The sequence below is a fragment of the Corythoichthys intestinalis genome, chromosome 12 (assembly GCF_030265065.1).
Source record: "Corythoichthys intestinalis isolate RoL2023-P3 chromosome 12, ASM3026506v1, whole genome shotgun sequence".
Classification (NCBI taxonomy): Eukaryota; Metazoa; Chordata; class Actinopteri; order Syngnathiformes; family Syngnathidae; genus Corythoichthys; species Corythoichthys intestinalis.
The window spans coordinates 15,999,518-16,011,055 of NC_080406.1; the positions used below are offsets into that span (position 1 = coordinate 15,999,518).

The 11,538-nt window shown below is 39.4% G+C and overlaps 1 protein-coding gene across 1 annotated transcript; it reads right to left on the reverse strand.

Moving 5' to 3' along the window:
• Nucleotides 1–1,990: 1,990 nt before the first annotated feature.
• On the reverse strand, nt 1,991–11,302 carry ing1 (inhibitor of growth family, member 1). Its single transcript, XM_057852164.1, has 4 exons — nt 11,162–11,302; nt 5,412–5,582; nt 5,176–5,324; nt 1,991–3,610 (listed from the first exon to the last, which is right to left on the reverse strand). The coding sequence occupies exons 2-4, from the start codon at nt 5,545–5,547 to the stop codon at nt 2,993–2,995; spliced, it is 903 nt and encodes a 300-aa protein (XP_057708147.1). The 5' UTR covers nt 5,548–5,582; nt 11,162–11,302; the 3' UTR covers nt 1,991–2,992.
• Between the last annotated feature and the right edge of the window lie 236 nt (nt 11,303–11,538).

Here is an 11,538-nt window from a genome sequence, read left to right on the forward strand (position 1 = left end):
ATGAGGCGTCACATTACACTTCGGGCAGCATATTTGTTTTGTGAACTGCCTCACAGTTGCACAGGTTTTATCAAGTGAAATTGGAGATTTTTTTTCAAAACACTTGAAACAGAATTTACAGGGTTCCTTCAGTTTCATGCAGTGAAATGTAAGAGCGTTTTAACCCTTTTAATAGGATAAGTGAGTATTTCTGGTATTATAAAACAACAACCCAAATTCATTTAAAGTGCGTTCGACAGGATAAAAAAAGTCTTAAATAGGATTATTATGTGAATTAGAATATTTTGAGACGATTTGGCGATATGCAGCAATTTGGCAAAGCGCAGATGACGGGAAATTAGTCTATTAATCCGCCACGCCTACCATTTATAGGGCTCTAGCGTCCCCAACAGGAGGATGACGTCGGCAGGGTCATGGTTTCGTCTAATTTAGAATTCAGCCCATTGAGGGGGAACTATTCAGAACGAGGAAAATGCGACGACGAGAGCTGCAAAATGTCATTGTTTCAGTCTAATATTTTTACAGGATATTTTTTATTGAAGTATTTTTCCCCAATTGCTAAATAAATGGTATGGTCATGACAAATAACAGTCTTGTGCTAAATGGAATATGAAATAATAAAAATGCATTTATTCAGTACGATATGGCAAAATTACTCCATAATGGTCAAAGCTGTCGACTTCATTTTTACTGTCGCACCTCCCGAACGATATTTTATGCCACCGTGGTTAGTCCGGGTTTTCACATTTCCCGGCTTCGGAGAATGTAAACAAACCAAGAGGCGTGAACAGCTAGCCAACATGCTAACCCGAACCGAGTGACGTCTCAGACTTATTTTCGCTTTTCGAAGCGAAAAATCACACAAAACTAACCCTGATCATGTCACACGGCGGCGGGGTTGTCGATTGTCTTCGCCGCTCGGCAACCCGCCCGGTGGCGAGCTGGTTACAGCTCGTTCCCCTGCTGCAGACAGGAGAGCTCGCCGGGGGAGCAGCTGGAGAGTACCGCCGGACAAACCGGCCGTCGTCGGAGGAGCTCGTAGCTGCCACATGGTCAACACGAATACTATACTACACGGCAAAGACGTAAACAATGAGAGAGCGGCGTGCAGTTGTTGTGCAGCTAACATGGCAGGATGTGTCTGAGGAGAAGTTTTCTACATGTCCGTTCGTGATCAAACGTCCTATTTAAAGAAAGTTTGTAGTGTTTACTTTGTAATCTCTGTATTCGCAGCCATTTTTAACACAAAGTTGCAATTTCTGATGGGGTTGAAAATCTGACAGAACACCCGGCATACGAAGAGGGCAATAGCAGAGTATGGAGGGGTGTGTGTAAACAGACCACCAGTCGTTGGCCGAGTGGCATTCTCTGTGGACAATCAGCCACAAATGCAAGCCACCTCCGTATTAAAACGTGTGCCATGATCCCAGTATTTGACATGATACAAAATACGATGTTTACTCACTCAATGGTCCCACAGTCGTTGGGCTTGTTTTGGCCTATATCCGCGGTGAACGGGAACCTTTTGAAACACAAAAAGGCTCGCATGCCTCTCCCTGGTGCAGCAACCATTTTTTGCAGCCGTTTGGCTGGCGTACGTATTAATCCGCAAAATCAGCTGATTCAATTTCTGTATTGTGAGATGCTGATCCGGGTGACGTCACATTCGCATTCGTCCTAAACCCGAGACTGAAGCAAGTCACTCATTTTCATGGCGCGGGATTCAAAAATATAATATATAAGACAATTGCTTCCGCACACATCCAAGTGGTCCATTTCATTCAGGAGCATAAAACACAGCGTGAAATATGAAATAAACATGCTTTTTTGTGTCATACGCACTTTAAACTTGGAAGACTGACATCAAGGACTACAGAAGTCAATATTTACCAGCCCCTGCTTTATTTTTATTTTTTTTTTTAAATACTCTTAGATTAATCATAAGAGTACAGGTAATAATTAGTTTTTCACATTTTTTGTGTAGTAAAAAAATATAAACACTGAAAATTATTCATTTCTCAAAAATGAGGAGACATGAGTTAGTTGATTTCACGTCAATCTTGGAATCAACTATAAAGATATTACTGCATTACTTGCACATAGTTTGTCTTGCTTGCCGATTGTTTCTGGTGCGACTACATACTATCTGGTGCGTACCACATGGTTTAAATGTATTTTATTTCTGTCGATATTCCTTTAGGGGCCCCGTATGACTTTAAATCTCAGTCCTTTTTTTTTTTCTTATTTGGGCCTAATACTCCATCATACAAACATACCCTGCCAGTTCTATAATAATCCCTTTATTTGTTCTTCAGTTGTCTTGAACACGCAGACAGACATAAACTGAATACATAACCTTCACTTCTGCGAATTTAAACTACTGGTGGAGGTAACAAGAAATTCCAATGCCATTGACAACGCTTGACGTCAAATCCGTTTGAATTGGAAGAGGCTTAAAGCGACTCGTTTAAATTCCTTCCACTTTAAATTGCAGTAAATGTGAAAAATATTTAAGAAAAACTTGTTTCTATCACAACCTGATTATTTCAATTGAAATTTGGAATCAGTGAGCAAGGGGCATTGAGATTCATCCAGGAAATTTGCAATCAATTCAAAGTCCTCTTAAAAAGTCTTAAATTCACTTTTTGAAACCTGTAGGAACACATGTAAGACACTTTGTAAGCAACAGCAGGAACCCTGATTTTTTATATAGCATTTGGTTTTATTTTTAATACTTTGAAACAGTGGAAAAACACATTCAGATGTAACCCGAATTTTAGTGAAATCCGATCAAAATGGAGGTGATAATCTTCATGTAACATGGTGTGTTTGACTGGAATCTCTATTTACCTTAGCCAATTGCACATTTCAATAGGAGGCAGTCTTACAAAAATAACTATTTACAGAACTATTTAGTAATAACACAGAGAAAAAACTAGTTGTACTAATACTAAAAATGTCAGGCAATGTTTTTAATTTGCACCGAGTTTGGCTACCTGTTGTACGCTCGCTCTTTCTTGGCCCTCTCCAAGGCTTTGTCCATAGTTTTCTCATTCTCACCGCGGCACTTTGGACAGTACCACTTGCCTTTGGGTTTGTGATGGAGGCCCACGCATGAGAAATGGAACCACTCTTTGGGACACTCGTCGTTATCGCATCCGATCATCTCGCCGTAAGAAACCTGCTCGCAAAGGCAGTACGTAGGCTCGTCCGGGTCGATGGGCAAATCGGGCGGCGACACCTCCGACTTGCCCTTGGATCTCTTCTTCTTCTTGGACGAGGTCTTGGCCCGCTTTTCCCGTGTCGCTCCGGCGCCGATGTCCTCGCTGGCGTCCGGGCCGCCGTAACCATCGCCGTTCTTCTGCCGGCGAGCACGCTTGCCCTTGTCGCTGCCGGTCAAGTTCGCCGTCACCTCTTCGCGCTTTTTGTCGTGGTGGGCCGTTTTGGTCGGGGCGGCGCCGGACGAAGACGAGGATGACGACATGGACGAAGCAGTGGCTGTCACAGAGGAAGTAGGTGCTGGGGTGTGGCTTTCCTGGGTTTCTTTGGCGGCCACCAGGAGTTCTGAGTGCCAGTCTAACTGACGGGTTCGGTTCTCCACCAACTCCACCTGGAACGGAGTACAGCAAATTTTAAAAATATACAGTATTTTGAGTGCTTGCAGGACATGGACGGACATAGATGTCTAATCCATTTGAATTGGAAGGACCTGGCAGCGATCATTTGTTCTTGTGTGATAACAAGAACGAACCCACAGATTATCAAAATTGCAGAATGTTTACAATATGAAACGAAAGAGATTATTAAATTTGGGTGGAATGTGGTCAAAAGTCACGGAGGTCAGACAGAGTTTTGCGATAGCTTGTTAACATATTACTCAATTTGAAGAGTAGGTGAGAAAAGTAAGGGCCAAAGGTCAGAAATACGGCAATGCTTTGTTTTTGGCTGCTTAAGCTCTCAGTCCGAGGTTTGAATTTTAAAAATGTTTTCAAATACAATTTGCGAAAGAAAATATTTACTTTTTTTGTTTGTTTTTAAAAGAAAATGTAAAAATTAAAAAAAATAATTGACTTTTTTTTTTAAATGTGTATTTCAAAATGAATATTTACTGTTTTCTACTTTAGTTTAAAAAAAAAAAAAAACATTCACTACTGAAGACAACAATTGCCACGTTTACATGGAGCCAAATATTCCAATTACAATCGGAATATTTGTTCAAACCGAATAAATGTGTTCCATATAAACACCTCATTCGGAATGAACAGGCCCAAACCGAATGAAATTTCATTCCGATTCACAGGGGTGGAATATTCCTTTTCCCAAACCGATTAGAAGTAAAATTATATCATGTAAACAGGGAAGCGGAATGGTGTCTGGTTGCGTTCTTTCTGCGCATGCTCCGTACTGACGTGGTGACGTCACTTGGTGACGTAAGTAACGTCACTTGCAACATGGCTTCCAAGCACACGCACAGCGCACCCACACAACTTTTTAAATGAACGGCGTATCATTCTGAAGTTTTGTTTCCACTCGAAAAGTTAAAACAGCAGCTGATCTGACGATCGATCTCCATGTTTTGCAACGTGACGCTTTGTTTTGATTAATCTGCGCATGTCAGACGGCAGTTGTCAAACGTCCTTTCGGAATAAAGGCAGTCACATGTAAACGCTGGATCGGAATAGATGAAGTGACATGTAAACAGCTGATGTGAAATTTCCATTTGGAATGATTTGAATTGGTATGAATAAAAGTCAGCATGTAAACGTGGCTAATGTTGCTTATGATGTTCAACTGCCAATAACTAAAGAACAAAAGTCAAAACAACCATTTTTTTAATGATGAAAGATGGGAAACTAATGTTTCTTTATGTAAGGTCTGTCTTTCGGTAGCCATATAACACAATATACTGTGGCGCTTGAAAGAACAGGATGTCTTGTGACATGCATGGTAGTGAATGACTGTTAAAGGGACAGATAACACCCAGTAAAAATATGATGTTTGAACGTACTTAAGTATGCTAATGATGCATTTTTTAAAGACTTCTATAATGGAAAAAATATGTAAAAATGTAATTAACACACACACCTGGCTTTTATTGAGGTTTTTCCCCAAGAAAAAATGAAACTCTGTGTTTTCTTCTATTGATTGTACAAGATTTTTTCCACACTAACTCACCATCTGTCCAGCAATTTGAATCTTCTCATCTCCAAGCTCCTGACTGCGAATAAGCGCCCTCTGGATTGACAGCTGTAGCTTGCGTCTTTGGGGCGAGTCTGACTCTTTACAATAGCGGTCATAGGCATCCTCCAACTCCTTGAGGACGTCTTGATAGGAAGAAAATTATCATTACGTTAGACGACTAAAACAATTTTCAAAAGTTTTTTTTGTTTGTTGTTGTTTATTTTTTTTACCTTGATACCTCGCATCAATTTCCTTCATGAGGGAAACACTCCTCTGCATATCCAAAGGTAGTGACTCCACCAAGTCCAAGTACTCTTCCACATAATTGACAACATGGTTTTGGTCGCCATTTGTAGCGTTCAACATTGTGCCTCCACTCTTTTAGTCACAAACACCTGCACCTGGAAAAGATGGCGAAAAAGATGTAATTTGCAAGGAAAAATATGTCGTAAGTAAAAAGTGTGTACACTATCTGGAGAACATCAGAGGTGGGTACTAATAACGCGTTTCATTTGCTCCGTTACATTTAGTTGTGTGACTTAATGAGGAAAATGTACTTTTTAGAGTAGTTTTACCACGCAATACTTTTTACTTGAGTCGATTTGTGAGGAGGAAACACTACTCTTTTCCGCTACTTTGGGCTACACTAGAGTCGTTACAAGGGCTGCAGGCTGCAGCTATCAAATATTTTAGTAGTCGATTAATCGATGGACTAGTTATTGCGACTAATCGAGTAATCGGATAAGGAACATGAAAAATTCAAATACCACAGCTGAGCCTCAAACGGTATATATTTTTTTTAATGAGGATCTATGTGCAACAAAAGAACAATTGGCTAAATTACATAGAAAAAGTCCGCTAGCTTAAATGCTATATAATGCTAAAGTTTTTTTTTTTTTTTTTTTTACAATGCTCCTAACAAATTGTTCAGATACATAACAAATGGTTCAGACACATATTCCCACAAAAACGGCTAAATATACCTACAAACTAAATTAAGAATGCATGAAAAAACATTAGCTCAAACAAAAACTTAGCTTACGTTGGTCCTAACAGGGAGCAGTTGGATTCAGCCATGTGAAAAGAGGCAGACCAAAGGGCAGTGTACATTGTGTGCATTACAACGCCACTTTAATTAAACGAATACTCGAAGCAACAAAACTGAATTCGAATATACTCGAGTTAATCGATTAATCGTTGCAGCACTAGTCGTTACATTTTTCCTCTTTATTCTACATATTGACTTTATTTTTGCCATAGATGCCGACAGTGGCTGTCTCAATTACGCTTGCCTGGCACAGCCAGACTCTTCTCCCTGTGTTTTTCAAACACCGTGAGAAGAGTCTGCAACCCAGCTCCTTATTGGCCTCTCGAGCCAGAACGAAATCATCTGTGCAATCAGATTTGTTCATTTGCATGACGTGTTCTTAACAAGCAACGTCACTCTTGCACGTCGGAAGTCGTCCCCACAACAACACAGATGGTGAATGAGAGAGCCGAGAATGTGTTCCAATCTGCGGTAAATTCAATTTTAAATGACCAAAAACTAGGGCTGTGAAATTTATCGCGTTGCCGGGCGGTAATTATTTTTTTAAACTTTAACAGTCATGGTTTCCCAACTTTCCATCATGCATTTGGGTGGAGCAGGAGACGATCTTTTTCTTCACTCTTAACCAATTTCTCAAAAAAATAATGTTCACAAAAAGAAAAGCGCTCAATGCAAAGAGAACTGGCAATTCCAATCAAAAATTATGCAAAATACACATAAAACTTACTCAGACTTTGCCTTGGCAAGATCTCTAATTCAAAACTCGCCATTGACACCTTGTGGTGTATTTCAATCACTACCTTAAGTAGTTAAAGACACTGGAGGAGGAACGGCAGGCAGCCCAATGTGATGTCACCGCTCGGCGACGTCATCAATGATGAGCTATAAGTTTATTTTTTGATTGAAAATTTTACAAATTTTATTAAAACGAAAACATTAAGAGGGGTTTTAATATAGAATTACTATAACTTGTTCTCAAATTTATGTTTATGTTTATGTCAGTCTTGTGTCTTATCTTTCCATTTCAACAATAATTTACAGAAAAATATGGCATATTTTAGAGATGGTCTGAATTGCGATTAATTACCGTATTGGCCCGAATATAAGACGGCCCTGATTATAAGACAACCCCCTCTTTTTCAAGACTCAACTTTGAAAAATACTTTTTGAACACCAAATTAATTTTTATACAGAAAATAATTACAGTACATCTGAAACAAATGATTATAACAATATATTTGAGAGAAAAAGCATGTTATTTTGCCTCATTTATTCTTAATATCTGAACATATAAAATATGTAAACTAAAGTGCAATCACATTCGTAAATGAATAGCTTCTGCATTAACCATCAAAGTGAAGTCTAACTGTAACTAGTCTTGAAAAAAATCTTAATAAGGAAAAACATTGCAATAAAATAATGAAACTGGCTAAACTTGAGAGTAGCTGAGCTCTGTCATGACAGAACATCACTTCAATGATATCTGGCGCCATCTAGTGCCGTGAAGGGGGACAGTAGCTGAGCTCTGTCATGACAGAACATCGCTTCAATGATATCTGCCGCCATCTCGCGTCGTGAATGGGTATAATGTCTAGACTCCGAGTATAAGACGACCTCCTCTTTTTCAATCTTATTTCAATGCAAAAAACACTGTCTTATATTCAGGCCAATACGGTACGATTAATTAATTTTTAAGCTATGATTAACGCGATAAAAAATTTTAATCGTTTGACAGCCCTACCAAAAACACATCGAGTCGCTAAAACCGACAGTCTATCTCGCGCTAGCAATTTTGGATAAACTTCTCCGTTCTCCACGCTTCTCGTATGTTTATTCCCTCACGCTAGAGTTTCTTGTCGCTTTATCAACGGCACGTCACCCGTTGCTGATTGCTCCACTCCGCTGTCTGTTTGTTTTGGCTTGCTCCGCCCTAGAAATTTGATCCGTGGAACGGTCGCCAGACTATAGCTGGAACAGCAGTGAGTCTGGAGTTCCAGGCAACAGTTTCACACCAATTAAACGTCGCAACAATAAACACTTGACTCCATTATACCATTCAGAGGTAAACAATGTTTTTTCTCCACTAGAGAGCACTCATGCTCTATGGACCGGTAATAGGTCATAGTGTTGTTCTGGTCTGAATTCGATGATTTTGTGTCATCTTTTTATCTGAATATGGTCATGTGATAGGTTATAGTAGAGCAGGGGTGCCCAACCGCCGGGCCGCACAGAAATAATAATTTATTAACGACTGCATTCTGGCCGAATTAACTTTGGCCTCTGCCCATTAACACACCAATATCCCTGTCTACTATAGATATAATGCTACAGGATACAATGTCGTCATAGAAATCAATTGATTGGACTGCTAGCAGTACATCTTGTTTTGTATATCTATGTGCGCTAGTCCTCGATAATAACGTATGACGTTGGGTGGGCGCATCACATTTGTTCCCGGAAATAATTAGCCCCAGCACTAGAATGACTGAAAAAAGACGTCTTTGGACAGTTTTTTTTTACGGGGAAAAGAGCATCTGACGAGCCAGAAGATGAGCCTACAACCTCGAAGAAAACAAAATCTACGCTACTTCCCAATCACTAAAGACCCAGGAACTGCGAAGGAGTGGATTCGTGACCCGTTTGTGAATAAACCGAGTGATTCGAGCATGTCTGTGCAACAGCAGGATCAGCTTGTAGAGATCGCAAATGACGGCGACCTTAAACGTACTGTACATTTCTGACAACAACTCTACCGAGGTTCTGGATTAAAGTCATTCCGGAATATCCTGACATCGCTACGAGAGCACTGAAAACCGTGCTACAATTTCCAACATCGTATCTTTGTGAAGCAGGCTTCTCTCACTCTCCCATCACACCTAGATGGGACCATCTCGTCTCAACGAAACAAGCTCAGGCCTCCAACTGATTCAGCAGGTGAGTTATATTTTCCCTGCATTTAACACGACAAGGCTAAAAACAAATGTTATTTTATATTTGCTGTATTTTTCTGCCACACATTGCCAGTGTTCTGACAAATTTTGCATGCGCGTAACGTTAAAATGGCCGCGAACGCAGCGATTCCAAAGTAAACACTACAAACTTTCTTTAAAGAAAGGAATATTAACTTACGTTTGATCATGGACAGACATGTAGAAAAGAGTCCAACTGAATATAAAAGAGGGCTTTTTCACTGCCACAATATCTTTGGGAGCAAAATTTTATAAGGGTACTAAATTTAACAGAACACCGGTCCGTTAAAAAATGACTCAAATCACACCGGTGTTTGACCATTCCTTACTACGCGGCGAAATGTCTACACAATGCTCAGCGTGCATGCGCACATCGGTTAGAAGCGGCGAGTACTCACTATTTTTGTTTTTATTTAGTTATTTAGAACATTATCACTGCCTCAAAGATACGTTTTGCATGTATTACCTTCTCATACTTTTAACCATTGTTTTTTTTTGTGTTAGCTATGAAGCAGTTGACCACATTAGTCATATAGTGTATTTAAACCATCCTTATTTGATATAACTACATTTAAGTATTTTCTGCAGGCATTTTTTTAGTACGTTATTCCTGTATGCATCTAAACAAAACAAGTTTAGAGTGCACGCTAGTACTTTGGGTGTCAAATTCGACTAATGTATGACGTTTTGCCAATGTAGGAGATTTTGGCAGAACACCAGTCCATGGTGCAAAAAAAGTTGGGGACCCCTGTAGTAGAGTACAATAAAAACAGTTCATTTAGATGAAGTTTTGCTGAGAAAAAAAATCACTATTTTTAAAATAACAGAAATTGTAAGCAGTTACTCACAATGTTACTCATTATTTGAGTATTGTTTTAACGAAATACTTTTTAACTTGTACTTGAGTACATTTTTTGGATGACTACTTATTTTGGAGTAACACGACTCTTGAGTAAAAATTTTTTAAAAATAAATTTGAAAAGTAACACCATGTTTAAAAACACAGTTTTTTTTTAATCGGTTAACTTTAAGCATTGCAAAACAAAAAAAATAAACAAGTGGCGTGAAAGTCATAGCTAATTTTCTGCATTTATGGGGGTTTAAAAATAAAACCTGCTTTTCTACTGCTGTTACAGTTAAAAACTGGTGAAAAAAACGGTTTTATGGTTCTCTACAACGACTGTCAATGCTTTGAAAACGGCAGGGAGTAAAGGAGTTAATGCAGTGTTGCTGATATAGCCCTCCGCATTGCCACTGTATATTTTTTCTTATACTGTACAACATAAAAGGTTGTGAACTGCTGTAATAAAATTTTAATGCTAACTTCTACACGTCAAAGCGCCAAAAGGGGCGGGGCCAAGTGCCGAGTTTATTTACTGTACTCGTACATGCAATACAGTACACGATGACAAAATAATGCCGCTTTTGCCAATTCACACTCAAGACGGTTGCAAAGACAACCAAGTGCGTTGTAGGTGCTACTACTTTGAATGCTTCCTCAAAGTTACTTTTTTTTACCCTCGGAAGTATTTCACGAAATAGAGGCTAACGTGATGGTAGTCGGCTAGCATGTTTGCCCCTTTCCCGGCATTTCACGAGTTACGTTTACAGTACAATATACAGTACGTATAAGAGCAATATTTGGTGTCTGGAACTTAACGTCGGTTCAAATAAAATGTTCATTGTTGCGTATTACAACGTCGACAGACGCCTGGGTATGTAATTAATAGCTTATTAACTCAACGCTTTTTATGAGTCCTCGTAAACGCCTTTAAATGTTTATTTTACGAGCCAAAGTTCTCCCTAGCAACTTGTTCAATCCTCAAGAGTCGTTAACGTGTCCACTTTAACATTTTAAACTAAACTAGCCTTTGCTTACCCAAACTCGTAGCGTGTATCACTGTCAAAATTAACAAGCTTTTAATTTCTATCCAACCGATACGCCAATTAAATGCATGCCTACCTGTGCGTGTACATATATTTTTACTTTTCCAGTCAGTTATTTGCTCTTGGGAGTCGAATCATGTAATAGTCTTGATGTGAACAACATGAGTCGTGCTGTGAGTCGGCAACATGAGCAGCTAATGCTAAGCGTTAGCTCACTATTGCGCATGTGCGTGACGCCACGAGCCACTGTCCATACAAGTCTTTTCCGCACAGCTAATTCATTGTTTACTCATACAATATGAATTAAAGGTTCAGATTAGCCAAATATTACAACACTTGGAGCAAAAATGTGGACCCGGGGTCATATATTTAACTAGGATGACCAAACGTCCTCTTTTGCCCGGACAAGTCCTACTTTCACGTAGTATCCTCGTCGTCCGGGCGGGTTTTATA

What these genes read in the sequence shown, in the direction of transcription:
- ing1 (XM_057852164.1), bottom strand. Translation starts at nt 5,547, where the DNA reads ATGTTGAACGCTACAAATGGCGACCAAAACCATGTTGTCAATTATGTG. An exon ending in AATTGATGCGAGGTATCAAG is followed by an intron (nt 5,325 to 5,411) that starts GTAAAAAAAATA and finishes CTTCCTATCAAG; the next exon opens with ACGTCCTCAAGGAGTTGGAG. An exon ending in TTCAAATTGCTGGACAGATG is followed by an intron (nt 3,611 to 5,175) that starts GTGAGTTAGTGT and finishes ACTCCGTTCCAG; the next exon opens with GTGGAGTTGGTGGAGAACCG.